The 24,971-nt window shown below is 33.8% G+C and overlaps 1 protein-coding gene across 1 annotated transcript in view; it reads right to left on the reverse strand.

Moving 5' to 3' along the window:
• Positions 1 to 24,971, reverse strand: part of Slco4c1 (solute carrier organic anion transporter family member 4C1) — a 54,185-nt gene that overhangs the window by 24,555 nt on the left and 4,659 nt on the right. Inside the window, exon 3 of the mRNA XM_026395046.1 lies at positions 420 to 602. Within this exon, the coding sequence (XP_026250831.1) occupies positions 420 to 602 (183 nt within the window). The remainder of the gene's footprint in view (positions 1 to 419; positions 603 to 24,971) is intronic.

Consider the following 24,971-nt stretch of genomic DNA (forward strand, 5'->3'; position numbering starts at 1 on the left):
TCTGGTTTTTGTTTTTTTGTTTTTTGTGGAGTCTATTCAAGTTAACGTAGATGTAACCAGTCACAATTCCCACACCCTGTGTAAGTTCCCCAGGATTTAGGCAACCCAGACAAAAGGCTTCTCCAGTGGTTCTTTCCATCCAGGAAGGTTAGCATGCCCAGAGGAGGATATAAGCAAAAATCATTATGCATTTTATTAATCATCTGGTTATAGCAGCAAATAGTTAAATAAAGGAAATACTGCATTTTCCTAGTGGAAATGCCTATGACATTACAAATAACTTTTTACCAAGCCTGTTTTGCTTTACTTGTAAAATGAAAACCAAATTTCTTTACCTTTTGACAAAGATCAAGTATACTCATAAAGTAAACAATAGGACAAAATGATCCTGGGATGATTATATTAGAGGTTAAACTTACCTATGTAGAGAGAAGACTTGTGAGTGGGCACAGAATCATCAATAAAGGCTGTTCCCAGGGTGTAGAGAGGGGTTCCTCCAGTCCCCAGCAACAGTTGCCCCAAGATGAAGACATACAAGTAGTTAGAAAGCGAAGAGTTGGATGAGGTACAACTGGTGCTATTCCTTGTTGTTGAGCAAGTGTCTTTAGTTAAAAAAAAAAAAAAAAAGTGAATCTACAGCAATTCATCAAGTAAATATCTAGCTTACAAATGATTTTTGCTTAACATAGTCCTTACTTTTTTTTTTCAATCACTTCACTTTGATTATATTTTGACTTTCTAAAGTTGGATGGCATCAGTCTCTTTGCTGGTTGCAACCCATTTTACAGCCCCAAATGAAAGTTTCTGTTAAGTAATGAAACCTACTGCAAACATCTTACAAAGAGCTGGTTAGTGAATAATTCACCTCATTGAAAGATAAATAACAACCAAAAAAGAAAAGCAAATTGTATGACAGAATTCTCCATAAAAATATCATAAGAATGTAGTTTCTAAATTATCACATCATGAACCTCCATACTGCTTTCCAGACTGGTTGCGCCAATTTGAAGTCCTACCAGAAATGTAAAAGTGTGCCTTTTATCCAACATCCTCACCAACATTTATTGTTGCTTGTATTCTTAATAACTGATATTTTGACTGGAGCAAGATGAAATTTTGAGTAGTTTTGATTTCCATTTCTCCAATTGTTAGAGATGTTGAACATTTTTTCATATATTTGTTGCCTGATCGTGTATCTTCTTCTGAGAAGTGTCTGTTCAGTTCCTTAACCCATTTATTGACTGGGTTATTTGTTTTTTGGTTATTTGGTTATTTGTTTCTTTGACCCAGTATCCCACGCGTCGGTTTATACCCAAAGGATTTTAAAACATCATACTACAGTGATGCAGCCACATCAATGTTTATAACAGCACAATTTATAATAGCTAAATCGTGGAACCAACATAGATGCCCTTCAGTATATGAATTGATAAAGAAACTGTGGCATATATACACAATGAAATATAACTCATCATTAAAAGAGAATAAAAGCATGGCATCTCCAGGTAAATGAATGGAACTAGAGAATATCATGCTAAGTGAAATAAGCCAATTCAAAAACAAAAAAAAACAAAAAAAAAACAAAGACTGAATGTTTTCTCTGATAAATGGATGCTGATCCATAAGGGGGGTAGGGAGAGAGAACATGGGAGGAATGGAGGAACTTTGGATAGTGCAAAGGTAGGAAAGGTAAGGGAGGGGAGATAGAGAAGGACAGATGGTGGAATGAAATGGACATCATTACCCTAGGTACATATATGAAGTCTAGTTTGTGTACAACCAGAGAAAAGAAAAATTGTGCTCCATTTGTGTACTATGAATCAAAATGTATTCTGCTCTCATGTATAACAATTTCGAATAATAAATAATTTTTTATAAAAATAAAATAAATAAAGTCACATTATGATACTTAAAAAATAATACTGAAAATCACCTCTTAATGTTGAGAATTCATACAGAGCTTATAAATTCATGGAAGCATGCTGATATGGAAAGAATATACATGGGCTGATAAAATTCAGAAAAGACATGAAAATAAAACAACAAAACTATCAGAAATGAGGATCACACTGGAATGATCAAAAGGAAATAAAGATTAAGAAAATTATAAGAAGAGAAGATGCAAACATGAAGAATATTAAAGAAAAATTAAAATACCACAATTTATAAATGTGAGAGAATATTATATATAAGGATTCAAAAAATGCAAAGAAATACCTAATCATCTAGAAATAAATATTATACACACACACACACACACACACACACACATACACCAAGGTAAAATAAGGAAACTTCCCTGAAATAAATGAAGACTAATCTATAATTTAAAAAGACATAGAATGTCTGAGTGAAATGTGATGCAGGATTTTTGAAACCAAGATATTCCCTTGCAAATTCACTGGATTTTAGAAGGTAAAGAAATAGCATTTTGAAAAACAAGACACAAAGATAAAGTTATTTATGCAGAGGGAGATAAAAATCAGTATGTTTGGCAGGCATGGTGGTGTATGCCTAAAAATCCCAGAAATCTGGAAGGCTAAGGTTAGCCTCAGGCTAGCCTCAAGAACTCAAGAGACCTGTCACAAAATAAAAAGGCTCAGTGGTAAAGTGCCACTATATCAAAACAAATTAAAACCCAGTAAGTGTGCACAAACTTTATACTCAAACTCTTTCAGATATAAAGACAAAAACAAGTGTTTAAACACATCTTAAACCTCATAGAATAAATCTTGTTTGAAAAAAAAAAATTTCTAGAGTACAGTCAATCTACCAAGGAATCCTCCATTCAGAGATGAATGTGGACCTGAAGAACTTAATAAATTATTTATTAAATTGGACTGTTATAATATCATTTTATAAAATGGATTCAACAACTCTGTGTATACTGTTGAGGAAATTATTTGAACCTGCGATTTTGACTTTCAGTGGAAAATCAGTTTTGAAAACACTCAACATTGCTTAATAGGGAGGAATTGGATAATGGCTACCGAAATACAGTTAGATAGAAGAATAAATTCTGGTGTTTCACAGCGCAGTAGTATAACGAAGGACCACTTTATGTTTTGAATATAGCCTTTACTGCTCTTCCACTGCAACTTATTTTTTTACATGGGCATGTTTCTTTTTTTTTTCTCTCTGCTCCTCTTTAATCTCTCTTCCTCCCTAACCTCCAGGGAAATAGGATTACCCTTCTTCCCCATCCTAGGCAGATTTATCTGTCCTTGACTACACACCCACCAAAGGAACAAAGTAAACCAGACTTTGAGGATGGAACCAGAAGATCTCAGAAATGACTATGGCCCAAATTAACAAGTCAATCACAACTCCAACAGAGAACACTTGGAATGCAGCCTTTGATTCACCTCAGTCCCTGCAGAAGAATCACAGCCTCTTTGACAGGTGTTCCCTTGTGTTTCTACTTTGATATGACAGCAATAAACTTCCTTTTCCTTTTTCTCAAAGCTGTATTCTCATTGGATTGACATCAGGAACAAGAACTAAGCTTTCCGTTACAGTAGGGAGATTATATTAGTTTACGACAACAACCTACTATAAAGGTTATAAAGACCCTCAAGAAAGGAGTTTAAAGGCTTCAAATAAAAAGAAATGACAAATGTGGAAATACTAATCGCAAAGTTTTGAAATGGCTAACAGAACGTAGAAATACTAATTTACTGACTTTATCATGACACACTGTCTGCATGTGAATTATAACACTGTCCCCCATACTTATGTAAAGTACTATGTAAATTTTTAAAAATCTAAATTGAAACAACAAAAAAAAGAGGCATGTTATTTGACAACACACCACAAGGTGGAGCCCCTATGTTGTTTATGAATTCCGAATAGGGTTGCCATTAAAATCACAGATTAGAATCTCACTTAATAGAGAATCCAGTAGCAGGTCCTGCCTATAATATTTGCAGAGTCTGCAGCAAAAGAACAAAATCCACATACCATTTGTCAGAATATTTATAAGTTAAATATCAAGCTCAGCCCAACCCTTAATCCCACCCAGACCCAGAGACCCACAGCCTTGTTCCCAAGCATTTGCCCTAGACACCTGGAAGCTGAAGAAATCTCTTTCCCTTTGGCCCATCCTGTAGCCAGGGGTAGGGAAGGATGGATGCTGCGTCAGGGCAGTGGAATTCCACTCCCCCAGTCTCTTTTCTGAGAGAATTCTAGGAGCTGCCTGAGTCTCCCAGGTTGGATTGAAGAGGCAAGGTTTTACAGAGAACCCACTCACTTTAATTACCTGCATCAGGTAGATTGAGCTGGCAAACTTTCCTGTGGCCTCACTTTCTCTCTTCCAGGAAAGTGTAATTTTCTTTCCCTGTCCCCACTCTCTAGTTCCCAGACAAGGCCCTACAGGGTAGAAAAACCTGCTGGATTGTTATATTTGGTCACCCCCCAGTCACAAGAGCACCTTCCTTCCTGAGGAGCTCAGCTCATTTCTGCATCTCCTTTACAGCCTTTTTCAAGAACCCTGTTACCAGTCTTTCAAACCTTTCTTATAAAATTTGAAAAATAAAAGATCTTTGAATGTCAATGTTTGCAAGGTGTGGGGCCCTCTTGAGCACTGGGCTCAGGGAAGGGTCCTTCTTCCACAGGACAAAAATGGATGGTGGCATCTAAAACAGCAGAAAGGAAAATGTTCTTCTTGCAGGTGAGGACCAGCAATACTCCCAAGTCTAAATTCATATCCTTTGTCTGCAACAGGAAATGAGCCAGGGAGCAGCAAAGCAGTTTTGATTCTTTAAGTAGTGTGAGTGGGAGGAGTTTACACAAAGACTCTCACAGGCAGCTCTTTGTGGGAATTGAAAAGCAGGTAGCCTTTACCAGCACAGCCCACCTGCCTGGGATGACAGCCTGATTACTCACCATCTCTGGGGGCCTAACAGGAACTGAGTCAATGAAATAATTTTCAAAAAACAGCTACTGCAGCCTCTTAGAAAGATGTTATAAGAAAAAAACAGCAGCATAATTATATTAAATTAACATTAGGCCAAAAGAAATGTCTTTCTATACGTTCCGTTAGCCATTTCAAAACTTTGCAAATGTAATGACCAATTCATTAGAAAGAAACATCTGAGAAGAAAAATAGAAGAATTAAAACTAAATTAATATTAGGGCATTAGTCCCAAAATATTTTCATGGAGCAGAGGAAAATTTTTAAACATAAATTTCATATTGAAACAAAGCAACTGTTTATGTGAAAGAAGAAAGCAAAGCAGAAACAAAATTTTTAAAAAAAGATGAAATATGCATTGGCAGGAAATCTAAAAGAAAAAAAAATAAAACTCCATAGAAATGAAGATACAATGTAAAGAGATCCAATGTAAAGGGACTAAGAAAATAGAGCAATGGACATACTGAATAGAAATGAGAAAAGTAATTAAAAGAGTGATTAAAAAAATTAACACATAAGCTAGCCAATGGAGATCATTTATACATATAATTGAAGTATCTGAGAAAGAAAACTAAAGCTGTGGAACAAAATATGCAAATGTAAGATTGAGGAAATGACAGTAAAATCTAAAAATATGAATGTAAATTAATTTTTCATAACTGGGTACCAAGGAAATATGACCTAATGAGTCATCCCTAAAATACAGCATAGGCAAGACTTTGAAGAGACTCTAAACCATAGGCACTGGGGCTTGAGATACTTTGCAGATAATATCAGCAGTACACTGTATGTCACACATTAGAAGCACTTCTAAATGATTTCAGAGTTGACAATGGTAAATGAGTAGTTTGTGTGCTCCCTCCTAGAAACTAATAAGGGGTATAGCGTGCATCGAAACAATCAATGAGTACGGATGAATGAATCCATGACCTAAGAGTTTGAATGGATGGTATTGTATTTCTTTTCTTTTCAGCATTTTTTTTGTTGTTCTTTTAATATCCAGTTAGCCTAAGGTTCTGTATTTTAGATATGCAGATTGACTGTTAATAATTATCTCAGAAATGTTTGTCATTTTATCTTGATAGAAATTATTATAGAAATATTTTTAATATCCATCTCAAGTTATTTAAGTAAATATCAAGCACATAGACACACCCCTTCCTTTTTCTTGCGTGACACACATGCATAGGCCAGGGAAGCCTCTGGTATGTCCAAGGAAGAAAGGAAAGATTGGGGGTTTTACAAAGACAGAGAAATCTTCTGAAGTTAGTATGAAATTTATAGGTACTTTTGGTGCCCAAGGGAGCTTGTAAGCACTGCTTGGTGAGCAGTAGCAGTCACTATGTGAAAGCCAGATTTTTTAAGTTATAGTTTTCAATTATTTGTCAATTGCTAAAATAATCTTAAAGGTAGGGCCTTCTTTCCCTTTATCTAAGTGAATTTGTGTTTATCATTGCCTTGTAGAACATGACTGAGCTGTTATTCACAGCTACTAGTATTGGGTGCCAGGAAGCTTGCAAACTCTGTAAAGCAAGCTACACTTCCTCCTCTGCCTGCCAGTCATGGGGAAATCTCTGTGAGGTCCTTACAGTGAGGACATCTAAGTTTTTGTAGTAAGGCTTGGTTAATTTCTGTAATGATGACCTTTCTCCATTTTCAAATGGGAAATGCAAGACACTAAAAGCAAATAGGATAGTTTTATGTGAGCTGCTTGCTCACATAGATGCTTATGATTTCCATAACTACTTCTTTCATTTCATTTAACAATGAATGCTACTTCGTGCATCTAATTTTATGCTTTGTTTGACAGAAAGCACATACTTCATAATGGGAAGTACAGGTCACATGGTGAAGGTAAGCATATTTAAGTCTGACCTACTAGTATCTAGGCAGAATTCAAGATGTGCTTTTCAAATGAAGAACAGTTGTAGGCAGGAGACACTATAGTCTTACTATAAAAACTTGATATCCCTATGATTTCCCTATGGAGACTCTCCAGAAGCTTCCTACATCCTCTCTGCTATAAACACTGCCTGTACCTGGTGCAGAACTTGCTTTTGCTTCACTTCCAACTAAACTTTGGCAGCCTCTTGCATTATCTAGTAAATGGGCAGATGTATGTGCACAAACGAGGTCATGGATGCCTCCAATACTCTAAAAGGTGCACCAAGTACTATGTTTCCTTATGTGCAAGAAGCACATCAGGTAATATGACATGGCCCAGGCTGCCAAACTACTAGAAATTTATCTGTTACGGTAGGCCTCTAAAGGATTTGTGGTTTATCTCCTTTCCTCTGGCATGCATATGTTTTTCTAAGGCATCTAAAATACTTTTCAATTCTTCATATCTAACAAGCTTCATTCCATCAATGTAAAACCCAGCATGCTGTTCTGTGGAATGACAAAATGATCATGGTACCTCTAGACCATAGTTATAGCCTTAGCACTACTGCCATTTGAGACCACCTCATTCTTTGTGGTGGAGAATTCTCCTGTGGTATGGGGTTTATGAATGTCTCTGGTCTCTTCCTACTAGATGCCAGAAGCATCCTCCTTCTCAGCTATAATAATTAAAAATGTTTCCTGACATGGAAAATTGCCCCAGTTGAGAACTACTTCTCCAGATAGAGATCAAGATGATTCTTATAGTACTGAGATAAGATAATAATAATATAATCTAACTCTTTGAGTGAAAGTGGGCCACCCTAATATTCTTTGCAGTAGTCAAAGAAAACATCTATAATGTAAATAGCTACATATTAAGTATCTAAAACTATTTTGGTTTCCTTCGGAGATAGCACCAACTGTGGTTAGTGTCACCAGACTATGTTGACAATGATCTACGTCATGCTCCATTACTTTATCTTTCATTTGCACTAGAAAATTGTGTAGAAAAAAAGGGGAAATATTGTTAGAACTCACTACTTCTAAGTCTTTCAGATCTTTTTTTTTTAAACCTTCATTTTATTTATTTATTTATTTGTTTGTTTGTTTTTATGTGGTGCTGAGGATTGAACCCAGCGTCTTGCACATGCTAGGCAAGCACTCTACCACTATTTCAGATCTTTGATGGTGTCACAAAACTCTTTAATTCCCTTAAGGATAAGCTTCTACTTCAGGCTTAACATCTTATTTGGGGACTGGTACTTAGCCCTTCTAACCATAACAGCTCTTAGTTCACAAATTCTGCCCGATGATGGATCAGTACTTCCCTTCCCTGTCAACATTCTGCTGAAAGGCTTCAAGCCCATCCAAGATGGATTTAGAACAGACATATTACATACTCCTGGCCCTGTTGTAAAGTCCTCCAAACAGATCTGTTTTCCCATGAATAATGAATTCTGAGTCCATGGACTGACTTAGACTTGGGAATCTGACAGAGGGTTGTGAAACTCCATTATGTAGATTCAGATCAGGTTTTTGTTCATAGGACTTAGAATTATTATATTTATATTTTAATAATAGGACCAACTTTGCCTCTAACACATAGTGTGGTCATTTAGTTTCTCTCTCTCCAGGCTCTGAATGAGCAAAAGAAGAATATCCATTACAAGGTCCATACTATAGTTCTTAAATTAATTTTTGAAAAGGAAGGGTTACTATGAAAATATAAGATTAAATTGGATTTCATAGCAAAAAAGCCCTGGGTGCTAATTCTAATTATTAAACATTTACAGAATAGCTAATATGAGCCACAGCTATTTCAGTTACTGGAAAGATGAACAAACTATGACTCCTCTACCCCCAAAAAACTAAGTTTGTATAGTAGCAGTGGTAGTTTATAATATATAAATTAAAGCCTGAAAATCTCAGAATTTATATGAAATACTACAGTAACATTTTTTTAAATTATACAGAAATGCAAAATAAAATTGAAATTGTCAGAATACAACAGATCAAACTGAAAACAAATATGTAGAAAACAAACTAAACAATGTACTAGTGAAATTGAAGTGATACATTAGATCTAGAGAATAAACTTCATTTTGAACCAGATATTTATCACAAAAAAATATAACCTGAATATGGGTGCATTTAGCAAAAACAAAAGCAATAGTATTTTATGGTGTTTCAGATCACAATATTATAGCACTTAAACTACACCCATAAAACAAAAATTTAGAAATGTCCAATCATATTGTTACATAATATTTTAGTAACACCAAGTCCATAAAACATCAAAAAAAAAAAAACCTCTAAATACTTCTGTTACAGATGTATTGTTTGTATGAAATTCAACCTGGAAACCTGACTAGATTGATAATAACATTGAAATGATAGGAAATATCATCTACAAAAATAAAGTGGCGTTGATATAGATAATTTTCCTACTTATTCAAAATAAAAATCCTCCACATATTATTCCTAGTGACTCCACAAGCATTTTCGTAATATTAAGTATCCTTAGACTTCTTTCAATAAATATGTGATTTAACTTTGTTCCTTACGTTTTTGAAACACTCCTTTATTTCTTCTTTCCTCCATCCCTTAAATTAACAAATACCTGTTCTCCATAAAATGTGGGATAATATACTGGAAAATGGTGAAATCTGGTGTGCCGGAACCCTTTTACGAGCTATATATTTTAACATTCTACACAAACGTGGTACATTTCTTTTCTGACTCGATCCTATAACAAATAACAAGCAACAACAAAATTTGTGGTAGACATTGGATCTTTGCTAAATATTCTAGGTAAAAATGAAAGGAAATAGAAAGACTAAGACTTAGGAGAAGGGAAGACCAATTGCTTCTCTCATCTTGATCCTATAAAAGATCAAATATGGTCCTATTCATTACTTATAGGACTGAAAGGATTAAAGTGAAACAAATAATTTTAATTGGAAAATATGGGTCAAAGTAAAATTATGATTTCAGTGAGACTGACAGGATTATTAAACTCTAGAGAAAGACATGATGTTCGGAAAGATAAGAAAGGTGAAATATCTGGGCACAACAGCACACACCTGAGATACCAGTGACTCAGGAGGTCAAGGCAGGAGGATTATAAGTTTGAGGCCAGTCTCAGAACTTAGCAAGCTCTAAAAAACTTAGCAAGAACCTGTCTCAAAATAAAAAATTAAAAGAACTGGGAATGCATCTCAGTGGCAAAGTGGTATTGCCCCTGGATTCAATCTCTAGTACCACCATCTTCCCTTCCCAGAAAAAAGTTAAGCATATACTAAATCTAAAAGGAATATGATTTAAAAACCAACCAAGTAAGTGTGGAATTGATATTAGAAATCAGTTAAGTAAGAAATGTTTTCTTAAAAAATTGTAGTGCCAAAATTACCCCCAACATCTAAGAGAAATTATGACTGATAAGTGTTTACATGACCCTGAGTTCCCAACTCTATACAGGCAGGAAACAGTCTGAAAGGACTCCTCCTTGGCATTCAAGGCAAATGATCTCCATGTGCTCTCCTCAAATGTAGCCAAAGATGGTAAAAAAAAAAAAAAAAAAAGACCCAGAGAAGAATGATGGAGCTGTTAACTGGAGGAATACTCATAACACCTTGAATTCACAATTTCTACAAAACAGTGACTCTGGTTTTTCTTCTTCTTTCAACTATCAGAAGGAAACAGAATGCTAATTGTAAATAAAACAAGAGTCAAAAAGGATGTTTTGTTTTCTTTTTAATGTGTATTGCTAAAGGAATATAGCTAGGAGAAAAGTGGGTTAAAGATACTTGAGAGACAGTAGTTGAGGTGTACACCAAATCCAATCTAGAATAAAGAAAGTGGTAGCATACAATGGGAAAATGCTAAAAATGTCCATTATTTTGCTACATGAGATAAAGAAACAAGATGAAGAGAATAAAATCAAAGAGTTTTATGTCCAATGGCCATTATTATCTCATCAATTTGTTCAATAACCTTCTTGAACTATGTAGCTTTCCTGTGAAAATTTACTGATGCATTCATGAAAGCTGTCAAAATCTGAAAACACATTCCATTTTTTAGCAATACATAACTGTCATCTTTTAAAATATCAACTACAATTTCTTTTAGAGTGACCAAATATTGATACTTACTTTATTCCATTTATAGCTATACATACTATATTAGATAGAAAATAAACAAAGCGATAACTAACTCTTTCTTCCAGTCTAGTAGAGGTGGAAGCAAAAGGTTTCAAGAGAAATTATGATTTTTTGGGGGGGGCTGGGGATGTGGCTCAAGCTGTAGCGCGCTCGCCTGGCATGCTGGCATGCGTGCGGCCCGGGTTCGTTCCTCAGCACCACATACAAACAAAGATGTTGTGTCCGCCAATAACTAACTAACTAAATAAAGGAAGAAAGAAAAAAACAAAGAAAGAAATTATGATTTTCTCTAGCAATGAAAAGTTCACAGTTTTTGTCTAAAGGGTATTTAAGTATTTTTTGGACCTCTAATATATTCATTTCAATATATTTATTTAGCACCTACTTTATATACCATCCCAATGCATGGGAAATATAGCAATGAACAAGACCAATCTACTTTCTGGTCCCACTGAACTCATTGTTTCATAAAGGTAGTTTAAATTTTAGGCAGATGGCATACTCCAGAGACACTATATTTGTTTTCTAACATAGGAAAGTAGCACTGCACAGCTCCAAAAAACAGCAGGCACTTAGACCAGAGAATGCAAACTATGACCCATGGATCTATTCCAGCTCACTGAATCTTTTGTAAATAAGAATTAATTGAAACACAACTGTGCCCATTTATTTCTGGGTTGCTATGTCTGCTTTCATACTATAAAACAAAACAGTAAATTGCAATGAGACAGTATCATTGTAAACCAAAAATATTTACTACCTTGCACTTTACAGAAATTTTTTCTGATCTCTTAGACTACAATATAAATTGTTCAGATATTATCAATTTTCTCATAAAATTCTTTGTTTTACTCCTCAGTCTCCATATGTACTAATTTTTGTTTTTTTACTGTATAAAGACTGAAACAAATACAATGGAGAAGAGTATAATGAACTCCCTTGAAGCCAATCATCAACTTCAACAACTATCAATCCATGATGCATCTTTTTTTTAATCTTTTGCCCCAATTTCATTTCCTTACTTGTTGGTATGTAATTTTGCAATAAACCTAAACATCATATTATTCACCCTTAAAATTTTATTATGTGATAGGCTGCATTATTATCCAAAAGTTGTTTTCCGTTCGTCTAGGAAAAAGATTAGACTCCGCTGCCCCACTGGCATTAGGATTCCTTCACCTAGCTAGCATTTAAAATATGAGTTGCTTTACCCACCGACAGGTGAGTGCCAGGAAAGTACTTCAATCCAGGACAATTGCTTCGACAACCTGAAACTGTTTAGTCATCTTTTTTCCCCCACAACCTGCAGTATGTAAATAGTGGCTGCTCAATTTACCTGAATCTTCAGAAGATGGCTTAGAGATTAGCTGTGGCTGACTTGTAAAAAACACAGTTAATGCAAGATCCACAAGACTTCTGTAAGCTCTTGAGATCTTGGTGTTATTTGTTACTAACACATAACCAAATCTATCTAGACTATAGGTCAAATGTCCCTCACTTAGCCACTCAACAAGTATATTCTGAGTGATGATATTTTCCCCAAAATTATGCAGAATGCTAGCAATGCAATGATAAATAGAACAGACAGAGAGGATTTCTCTGAGAAGAGGGCATAGATGTGTTTTTCTTTATTCCTACTCTAAGTACAACTAAAAGTCCAGAACAATATGCACTTGTGTTGGTATATGTGTGTGCATGTGTGTGTGTGTTTATATGTGACTGAAGCTGAAGAGAAGACAGACCAGCTTGTGATAATTGGTTACTCAAGAAACAACACTATAGTGAGTTCCTGAGGTTTTATTTTTGCCTCATGTATGCCACTGTTGGAGCTAAATGTCAAAAGGTGAAGACAGGAAAAAAAAATGGCCACAAAAATACCTGATTATTCTAACAAAAGATAAGGAAAGGCATAGTCTGCCATGGAAGAAATCTCTGGACAATAACCACTCTAGTCAAATACCACAGCAAAAAAGCTATAGTTGCATGCACACCCACACCGGCAATACACAAAAAGAAGCTACAACAAAGTGCCCAGATCACCCCTCCAAGCTGGTGCCAGAAAGCTGAGAACAGATACAGGGTTTGATCTCCACTGAGAGGTAATAAGCCCCACCCTGGCCAGTGAGTCTTCAGCAGTAGCCTGCATTTCCTTCTTCATGTATCAATAAGGCACTCCTTTCCCTTTCTGATTAGGTGATGTAAGAAGAAGGCTAGTGAAGCCAGGACTTTCAGAAGAGCCCAGGGGAATTAGGCTATATGTCTCCTCCGTGGTGTCAAAGACATCATGAGGACAAGTATAGGGAGTCACTCATCTCCCTCTCAGACAGAATGGAATCATTGATGTTCTGGTGGAGATCCAGAACTGCCACTACTACTCGACAACAACAAGGAGGCTGTTTCCATCTTGGGTACTACTTGAGGCTAACAGTAGAACTTTGACTTCTTTGTAATCTGGGCTCACCCACCTCCACCTCCAAGCCATTAGGGAGCACAGCTATTGCAGAAGTTTTAAATAAGGTCCTGAGCTGAATAATATCAAGTAAGGCTATGATAACTTATGTACATAGAATCCATACCTAGAGCAAACACTCAAGAAGCTAAACAAAGAAAGGTACTTAAAACATAGATAAATAAAATAGAATTTTAAAAATTGTTCAAGTATCCCACAGGAAGGCAGGAAGCATAAAATAGAGAAATAAAGAAGAGAGAGAACCAAACACTTTGTGTTTACAAAATGAAATATAAAAGTGTAAACTTAAATGTTAATACTTATATTGCATCTAACTGGTCTGAATATAATTGAAAGACAGACTTTGGCAGGGTAGTAGGTGCTATCTCCAAGAATTTCACTTCAAGATAACCCAAACAGGTGCTATCTCCAAGAATTTCACTTCAAGATGATGTGGGTAGGTTCAAATTTATCCAAATGTTATTCAAACATTAATCAAAATAAATTCAGAATAGCTATATTAATATTAGAACAAAACTGACTTCAAAGCAAAGAAATTTACCAGACATACAGAAAAACTGAATGAGAAAACAGTCAATCTACCAGGAAGACATATGAATCCTGAATACATATTCACCAACAAAAGAGCTATAAAACATGAAGCGTAAACAGATGAAATGAAAGGATAAACAGCAAAACCCACAATTATACTTATTAATTATTATACTTATCAATTATCATACTCCTTATTATATTATATACTTATTATTATGTTATATATCAATATAATATATTAATATACTAATATCAGTAATATAATATATCATATATTATTATATATTATAATAATTGTTATATTATTAATAATGTTAATAATATTAATTAGTTAATATTAATATTGATATTAATAATGAAGTTATAATTATAATATTTATTATATAATCTAATATTATATTAATATATACTAATTAATTATTATTTATACTTATTAATTATTATACTTATTAATTATTTCAACACCTCTAAAAACAATTCATAGATCAACTATTTAGAAAATTAGCAAGGATATAGGATGACTTAACAACTTTAATTACCAAAAGCATCTAATTGACATTTATAAAATATTCCACCAAACAAAGAATATACTTTCTTGTGTAGTGCCTAGAGAACACACAGCAAGATAAACCATACTTTGGACCATAAGGCAAACCTCACTAAAATTAAAAGAACTGATATGTTAGGTAATATGCATTCTGACTTCAACAAATACCAATTAAAAGAAGACAGAAAAATCTCCAAATTTTGAAAACTATTAAACAACAAACTTTCAAACAATCCATGAACCAAAGAGGAAATATACAGCATTAAGTACATTAAATAGAATGAAAATGAAAATGTAATACATCACAATGATAGAAAAAAGCTAAAGCAATGCTTAGAGGAATATTCATAGTAATAGAATGCACACATTAAGGCAAGTGCAGTTGTGCACACTTGCAATCCCAGAGACTTGGGAGGCTGATGCAGGAGATAGCAAATTCAAGGCCAGTCTCAGCAACTTATGACATCCTAAGCAACTTAGCAAGATACTGTCACAAAATAAAAAATAAAAAGTGATGAGGGCTGAGCTCAGTGTTAACGTGCCCTTGTGTTCCATCACTAATACAGAAAATAAAATAAAATAAAATAAATGTGTGCATTAGAAAAAAGGAAAACTCTCAAATTGATAGTCAAAGCTTCCATATCAGCCAACTAAAGAAGTCTCAGGAAAAAAAAAAAAGTGTGTGTGTGTGTGTGTGTGTGTGTGTGTAGGGGGAGCCTAAAACAAGTAGAAGAAAAAAAAAGCAAATCAATGAATTGAAAACAGTAATGAAAACTAAATTTGTTCTTTGAAAAACTGAATTAAATTGAGTACATCTAACAAGAGACTGACAAAGAATAAAACTGAGTGGAAAAATGTTATCAATACCAGGAGGAGAAAAAACAAACAAACAAACAAAGGATTCACAATAGACACTACAGCCAAAAAAGGGGATGCTAGGAAGAGCTATATTTGAATATCCCCATAACCATTAGGGAAATTTAAAATTTAGGGCAGAGGGGATTGAAATTTTAATTGAAAAATTTCCAAAACTGAAATTGATGGCCCAAATGGTTTCACTTAGGGAATTCTAACAAACATATACAGAATAATTAAAGTTAATTCTAGATAATTTATTCCCAAATAAAGGGACACTTCTCAATTCATCATATGAAGCCAGTAATTCCCTGAAACAAAAATAAAATAATGACAGGACTAAAAATACATACTAATATAATTTACAAGTGCAAATACAAAAATTCTTAACAAAATATCACCAAATAGAATGAACTAATGTCAGAAGTATAAACCATTGAAAAGTGAGGTTTATTCTGGAATGCAGGGCTGTCTCAATAATCAAAAATTTCACATACACACATACACACAAAAAAAATTGTACTCCATTACCTCCGAAGATAAAAAAGTAATAATCATGTGATCATATCAATTGATGCCAAAGAATTTGTAAAATTCAACAATGATTTATGATTAACAATTCTCTGGGAAAAAAATAATAGAGTGCAATTATATCAGCTTGATAAAATTGATTTATTAAAAGAAGTGCAGCAAAAGTTAAAAGTTTTTCCCTCTAAGATAAAGAACAAGGTAAGAATGTTCACTTTTGCGACCCTAATTCAAAATAATACTGGAAGTTCTATTGTGTTTAATGAAGAAAAAAAATAAAATTAATGGTATACAGAATGTAAAGGAAGAAATAAAATTTCCAGTTTGCATAAAACATGATATACTCAATATTATTTTAAAATTTGCCTGGAAATAAAAAAAAGTAGTGAAGTAATTTTGAAAAACATGAATAAATTTGGAAGAATAAATTCATTTTGAGAATTATTATATGGCCACATCAATAAAGACTGTGATATTGGTGGAACACAGATCAACAGAACAGCATAGAGATCCTAGAAATAGATTCTTAGAAATAGGCCCAACTGATTTTTTATAAAACTAAAAATCAATTCAACATTGGAAGAATTTCATATTTTAAATATGGTACTGGAGCAATTGGGACACCCATAGGCAAAAAAAAAAAAAAAAAAATGAAACTTGATCTAAACCTCACATCTTGTATACAAATTAGCTCAAAATGTTTCATAGAATTAACATAAATGTAACATAGACTAGGAAAAAAAATTAAAGCAGTAGGACATAATCTTTGGAATCTAGGGCTAGGCAAATGGCTCTTGGGCTTGACAACAAAGCATAACCCATAAAAGGAAAAATAGATAAAGAGGATGTCTTCAGATTTAAAACTCTGCTCTGTGAAAGACCCTTTTATGAGAATTAAATGACAGGCCATAAAACTGATGAAAATATTTGCAAATATATAGTACTTAGAATACATACATAACACTCAAAACTAAACAGGAAAAAAAGAAGAAGAAGAAAAATCTGGTTAGAAAATGGAAAAAAAATATGAACAGATATTTCACCAGATGGCAAATTCACACAGGCAAAAAATGCTCAGTATCCTTAGCCACTAGGGAAATGTAAATTAAAACACAAGAGATTTCAGTATACACCTATCAAAACAGCTAAAATAAAAACAAAATAATGACAACACCAAAAAAGGGTGGCAAGGATGCAGATAAACCTGACCACTCACACATGTTGCTGAGAGAAACATAAAATGGTACAGCCATTCTGGAAAACAGTTTGGCAATTTTCCAAAAAACTAAGCACATAACTATCATACAACCCAGCAATTTTACTTCTGGTTTTCTATTCCTGAAAAATGAAAACTATTTTCATACAAAAGTTTATAAACAAATGTCCATGGCTTTATTTGTAATAACTAAAATCTGGAAATGGTTCAGATAACAAGTGGTGAGACAAATCATGCAATATCCATACCCTATAACACTAATCAAGAATAGGAAAGAATGAACACTTGATAAACACAGCAACCCAATAAATATTCAGAGAATTATTCTGAACAGAAAAGGCAAACTCTAAAAGGCTGCATACTGTTCAATTACAAAATGGAGAAAAAAATCTTTAAACATAAAATGTTTATCAAGTATGTATCATCTTTATCACATACTATTAATAAAAAGTGTTAAATGTAAATATTCAAGAATACTTAAAAAGCAAAACAAAATGCTATAGGAATAAAAATGCTAACAATTTGCTAAATATTATATTAACCTAATCCCCAAATAGTTTTCCCTGAGAAAAGAATAACAATGTATAGATTTTTTTCTCTTTCCATTTCTTAATATTATTCAAATTATCATCAATGACCCATAGAACATCTTTAACCACAAATACATAATGTACTAAAAAAAGTAGATTCAACTAAATAATGTATCTAAAAATGAAATAATATAAAAGCATGAAGAACCTTATCTCCATCTTAATACAAAATGATGTCTAACATACTAGAAGCAAAAAAGTAGATTTCCATATGTTCTTTGCTTCCTTAAAAATAAATTTTAAATGTATGTGTAAATGTGATGTAAAGATGTTTGAATACGCATAAATATTAAACTGTGTGGATGTGAGGGTATGCATGTTTCTTAATTATTATGTAATTAAATTTCATTGTGACTATTAGCGAAAATACATGTATACATGTACACATTTTAAAAAGGAACAGTGTTAACAGTGGGTAATCCAGGTTGTATTATCTGAGAAACACTTATTCCCTTTCTTACTATATTTTTGTTTGTGTTTTTCTATTTTCTGAGTTTTTTTTTTCTTTTTCTTTTTCTTTTTTGTACCAGGGATTGAACTCAGTAGCACTTAAGCACTGAGCCACATCCCCAGCCCTTTTTGCATTTTATTTAGAGACAGATGTCACTGAGTTGCTTAGGGCCTCCCTAAATTGCTGAGCCTGGCTTTAAAGTAGCCATCATCCTGCCTCAGCCTCCTGAGCTGCTGGGATTACAGGCATGCGCCACCAAGCCCAGCTATCTTCTGAGTATTTTACAAGGTATCTATCATGATTAAAATAAAAAATAAAAATAAAATTTAAAAAAGATATTTATAGCTTCGTATCTCATGAGAATAAAATCCTGGAAATAAATATAATTAAAATCCTTTCTCCTGGCTTACTTTGAAAGTGTTTGGCTAGACTTTGAAAATACATCAAGACTAAGTGGCACCTACAAAAAAACAAATATACTCTATGGAAGGACTTGCTTATTTATATTACTTTGAAACTACCACTGATAGTTACTGAAAAGGAAACAAAAAATTTAATTATCAGGATCATCGTTATTATTCATTGCTACAATGTACTGAGAACTTTCCAGACAATGGGCATGTCCTTTACAAAACATATGTCTAATTTCCATAAGGCAGGATCACATAGTTCTATCACACAAACTCATTTCTACCTGACCCTAATATAAGTGCTATATTGTTTATTTTCATTAAATGTAATGTGTAATACTAGCATTAAAATAAAATAGAAAAAATACATTAAAACTTGCAATGGCTAATTTGTGCATTTTTTAAGAACAATGACTAAGAAAATAGAATTTCCTTTTTTTTTTTTTTTTGCCACAAACCACATTTTTACCAATCTTTCTGAGGAAGCTACAAGAAAAAAAAATGTTTCATCATTCTCCTATACATTTTTCCTAACTGACACAACTATGCCTATGGCCCATTTAAATATTCTGTCAGAAAGTTTTAGTTTATATGTGAGATAATTATGGGCCATCAAAAATCCCACATTTTTGCATTACCTTATAAGCGCTTTTAGAGAAATCAATTTTTTTAGCAAGTAATTATGACAAAAACCAAAAGCAGAAAATCAAAGTGCTTTGCTCTTTCAAAATATGCTTCTAATTTTAGGGTTTTTTACACATTGCAAATTTTTCAGATCCCAAATCTCACCTATAATGGTCATTTTTAGCCACTAATTCTTGCCTCTTTGATCACTAAACACAAATTGTAATTCAATGGTGAGAGAGAGACAGAAAGACAGACAGAGATAGAAAACAAAGAAATGTCTCATTATTCTTTGGCCAAGTTTTAGAAAATGTGGGCCGCTATCAAAACTGCCTTTCCCTGACATTGTATTCTTCTTGTATATTCTTATATACAAAAATATATATTTGTATTAAAGTATATTCTTGTCTTCTGTCGAAGAGCAAGTCATTAAGCTCCTAATATGTCTCTATCGAAGGGATCCACTCATTTATTTTATATTTGATAACTCAACAAACATTTTCTTTTTTGGGGGGGTGGAGGGGGGGTGTTTACCAGAGATCGAACTCAAGGGCACTCGACCACTGGGCCAAATCCCAGACCATTTTTGTATTTTATTTTTATTTTTATTTAGAGACAGGGTCTCACTGAGATCCTCCTGCCTCAGCCTCCCGAGTCACTGGGAGGTATGCACCACCACACCCATCTCAACAAACATTTCTTGAACACCTCCTCTACCTCACATGCTGTTCTAGATGCTGGCTGTGAAGAAGATTCTAAATTCAACAGGGCAACTTTCACAAACACATACTTGACCTAAAACAGCATAGAGCAGATTTTCCCAAAGCATGTTCACTGAAACACCTGGAAGAGGAAAGTTAACAATGAAGGATAGAAAGCAGGACACAGGGGGCAATCATTGTAATAGAGTCCCTTGCTCAGTAAGTTCTGAACTCTACATAGCAAACTGCATTATACAGTGATGCAGCAAAGACACCTGAATAACTTTCTTTACTTCCCAAACTCTTCAACCATGGAACATATTTTTAACACACATTTAATATCTCTAGAAACTACTGTGCACATCATAGCTTGGGAAACACTGGGACTTTTTTCTCTTGTTGAAGACCATGCATTTTTTAAACCTCTACCTGCCAGCAAATTATAGTTTATGAGCAGAAGTAGTTCTGAGTTTGTATTAACATCTCAATGACAAGTCAGACTTATTTTTCTCTGCAGGCTTCTTCTCCTTCAGAAGTTTGGTCATTTGAATTTCAACAAAACCGGCAATGTTAGAGCACCTAGTATTTCATGATGGTTGTGAAACTCCTATTTTAAAGGAAGATATAAAGCAATAATCTTGAGATGAAAAGAAACCTTTCTATCTGTGTCTACAATTGAAAGTGTCATAAAATATTCAGACCTAAATTGGAATGTATTTCCCACATTGAACTAAGATAAACTGGGTATTTTTTTTTTTAAGATCAAGTCCTGAGTCTTACTATAGACTTACTAAATCAGGAACTCCAAAAGGCAGCATTAAGAATGCATAGAGGGGCTGGGGATGTGGCTGGCTCAAGCGGTAGCGCGCTCGCCTGGCATGTGTGCGGCCTGGGTTCGATCCTCAGCACCACATACCAACAAAGATGTTGTGTCCGCCGAGAACTAAAAAAATAAATATTAAAAATTCTCTCTCTCTCTCCTCTCTCACTCTCTCTTTAAAAAAAAAAAAGAATGCATAGAAATCATCTAGGGTAATTCAGATCATCTAAGTAGTTAGGGGAAGACTGGAGATGCTCTTCTATGAAAAATAATGGTAGCTGCATCCTGAACATCAACTATTTCTAAAAAAGTTACTTTAATCCTTTTATTTTATGTATTAAAGTTAAATTTGAATGATTTGTTTTATTAAGAAATCACTTCTCCTTTTTCCTTTATTCATTTTCATTATAATACAATTGAAATATAAGAAAAATAAAAGTGATTTCCATAAAGGAAGACATAGTAAAAGAGGGAAGAATACTCCAAGACCAACCAAAATTAAAGCATGCTGTATTGAATTAGTGATTGAGAAATTCTAAGGTTCTTTGCTCTAGATCTTCTCCAATCTGGGTAGGCATTCCGTATTTAAATATAAACAAATTAGGAAAAAAAAACTTTTGAGAATACAAGACAAAAGAGAAAGTATGTAGAAATTAAGTTCAATTCTGAGTCTCACTTGAATAAAAATTTTTCTAGCACAACTTTTGAAGTAGTTATCCAGCATAACCAAAGTCCTTTATACAGAACTCTCTCAAAAAATGCCAGTTATAAAGATTTAGCATTTTACTTCTGTAACAAATTGAAACTTTTATCATTGAAGCTTACATTTTGCAGGGAGAGAAGGGAAGGCAATGGAAAATAGAAACAATGCAACTTAGGAAAAAAATTGATCAAGAAGAAGCACTTTGTTGGGTTTAGTAATTACTTTTCACCAATTCCTTGCTATTGAAAAATGACCTCCCTCCCCTAGTCGAAAAGAGACAAAAAGATTATTTTTCTTAGCATTATAAAAACACTGATCCAAAAGGAATTAAAGTGTACTTTGATGAAAAAAAATGTTATGTAACAAAGATTTATTTGTTGCATGGTAAATATGTAAAAATTATAATACTGTTATTTTAAAAGTGAATGTCAATACCCATTGGAAGTAAAAAGATTTTTTTAAAAAAGCATTAAATATGACATGTGAATATGTTTTGACACTACTTATTTTCAGGTTAACATGTACAAAAGTTAGCCCTAGAAATATTTGTTCCTTTTAATTTTAATACTTCCTCTTTTTGTATCCAATAACAACCAAAACTTCCCTTTGATAAATTTTATCATCTCAACTCAAAGTTAGACAATTATCTCTAACCCTTATGTCTCCATAAAAGCTTCTCTTAAAAAACTTTCCCCCAAACCCACTTTATTTTTTTTTACAAAACAATAAAACATTCAAGCTGTTCTCAAATACATCTTTCTACCTTTTGCTAACTCTTAACCTCCTTTTGTTATTTTCACACCTGTAGAAATTATACATGCTTATCAAATTTCATACTTTGTTTTCTTCCTCTAACTACAGTGCATTACTTTAATCTCCTCTTATAGAGATCATCTTGTCCAAAGCGAACCCTGACTTTTATTTCCTTCAAGTTCAAAAAAACATTAGCTACAAAAAAATGCATACAAGCATATGTTAATTTCCTCAGGGTTTGTTTCTAATTAAACTATATATATGATTTCAATTGAAAAATTTATTTCTTAATAGTATGCTCTTTTTTTATATTACAGGTCATTATGTTTCGTTATGCTACTTAAAAAGGTTGTATATTCCCTTCCTTCTAATTCATTTACAGGAAGCTATCAATTCATTTGTTTTCCTCTTCACACTTAAGTACCCAGTTTTCTACTCTACTCTCCTTACAGTTACAAAAATAATTCAGATTTTTGGTTACAGCTTCCCATAGTTGCGAAAGTGTATTAATTTACTTGAGAAGACAAGTTATGATGCTTTAAAAAAATGTAGACCATCATACTTGAATTTAGACACTAGATTATTTAAATTCATGAAAATATTGAGTTCATTCAATATAGCTAATAACCTACCATAGTAATAAGTACAAAAATTTGAAAAATATTGAACAAAACATAATTAGAGTGCTTGTCTAGTATGTGCAAGCCTCAGTATTCCATCTACAGTACTGGAGAGAAAAAAGAAAAACAAAAAACATAAGTACTAGAATTAGTTTTATCTGGTATTAACCAGGCATAAAATCACTATGAAGTAACTTTTTCATGAAAGTCCTAAAATATGTCCTACATTTCTACATTGTAAAAAAAAAGAGAGAGATTTATTATTTTTAATATTCCTTCCATTTCTAAGTATCTGGGTTCTTTTAAATGTGCAATGTAATCTTAGTCCTGAATTCTATATCTACTATAGTGTAAACACCTACACCTACACCTACAAACACACACGTATACACCCACCATGATAATATTTGTGTTAAGGAGAAACTTCAAGAAAAAAAATTAAAGTGGGTGCAGTGGTGCAAGCCTGTAATCCCAGCACCTGGGGAGGCTGAGACAGGAGGATCGAAAATTCAAAGCCAGCCTCACCAACAGCAAGGCACTAGGTTACTTAGTGAGACCCTGTGTCTAAATAAAATACAAAATGGGGCTGGAGTTGTGACTTAGTGGTTGAGTACCTCTGAGTTCAATCCCTCTCTGATACCAGAAAAAAAAAAAAAATAGCAGATAGGCATATTCATATGTTGATAGTTGAAAAAAGGAACTGACATCCCTTCCCAAACATCATCTATCAAAAATTAGAATGAAGAAGCCCTTCAGATTCAATGTTTGCACTTCTAGGAACTAAGCCTAATGAATAACTTGCATATTTAGATTAATGTGTTGAGAAAATGTATTACAACACTGGATATATAATATACAGTTCATACTTAACAAGTCCAGACCCAAATTCTTTTTCTTTTGTTTTTGTGCAATGCTAGGGATTGAACTGAGGGCCTTGGGCATGCAAGGCAAGCACTCTACCAACTGAGCTATATCTCCAGTTGGCCAAAGCCAAATTCTTTATTTCCATTCCCCACTCTTTTGCCCCTAGTCTTCAACATTCTGCTATTTTGTCCCAATTGGTCACGCCAAATATAAAGGAGTCAGTATTCATTCTTCCTTCATAATAAATCCTTTTCCTCTAGAGATCCAGTGAGCTCTACCACTACCACCCAGAACTGCAGAAAAAAACTCTCAAAGTGATTTCAAAGAAGATCAACGTGCTTCCCTCTGTAAACCTCATCCATGACTTTGCACTGCATTTCAAGAAAAATTTAAACGCCACCCTGGTATCTATCTGCCTCTTCAAGTTCATCTCATGCTACATTCTTCCCTGCTGCTCTCAGGTCAGCCCAAACTGACAATTCCTAAAATCAGCCAGTCTTAGAGCTTTTCTCCAATATGGAAAGCATTTTTCAAGCTGGCCCTCCTTATCCAGTTATTATTACAATAGCCTTCTCTGCCCACCTATTTACCTGTTTGTATACTATGACGTCATACCATGTGTCCACTCTGTCTCTAACTTCAGTCTCCAGATACCTTGCTTATTCATTGTATATTTCTTCCCACTAGTACATAAAATCCAGATGGCATGGAACTGTTTTACTGCTGTTATCTCAGCACCATGTACAGCCCATATCAACAAATATGTGTTGTATGATGGCAGAACAACATAAGGCCAACCTGAATTTTTCTATTTCAATGATCTATTAAATCTGATCTACTATGATAATGAAAAATGCCCACATGGTCAACAAGAATTTGGTGAAAACCTGATAAGTACACAATAATGTACTAAAAATTTATGATCTGGCTTCAGTAATCTTCTTAGCTTCATCTCCCAACCCCACCCCACCCCCATCCCCACCCCCACCACACACCTTAACTTGTTGCCATTTCCCTTCAGGAAACATAAATTGTCCAGATTGGCTGTAATTCCAGGTGTGTGTGTGTCAAGAGACAATACTGAGACTGCTGAAGACAGATCAAGCTTTGTACGGGAAGAAGTTTTTATGTTTAGTTTAGAAAATCAGAGACTTTGTACAAAGTTTATTTTAAGAACTGAAAGGGAGCTGATTAACTAGAAGAGGTAACCACCTAAATGCCATAACCACAAAAACACTTTGCTATCATGCAATCAGTATCATGTGTTCCTGTGTGGCAGATCAAGCTTTAGATATCTCCTTACCATTGAGATTTTGAAAGGTGTTATAC

Source organism: Urocitellus parryii, chromosome 1 (assembly GCF_045843805.1).
Source record: "Urocitellus parryii isolate mUroPar1 chromosome 1, mUroPar1.hap1, whole genome shotgun sequence".
In the NCBI taxonomy this organism is placed as follows: domain Eukaryota; kingdom Metazoa; phylum Chordata; class Mammalia; order Rodentia; family Sciuridae; genus Urocitellus; species Urocitellus parryii.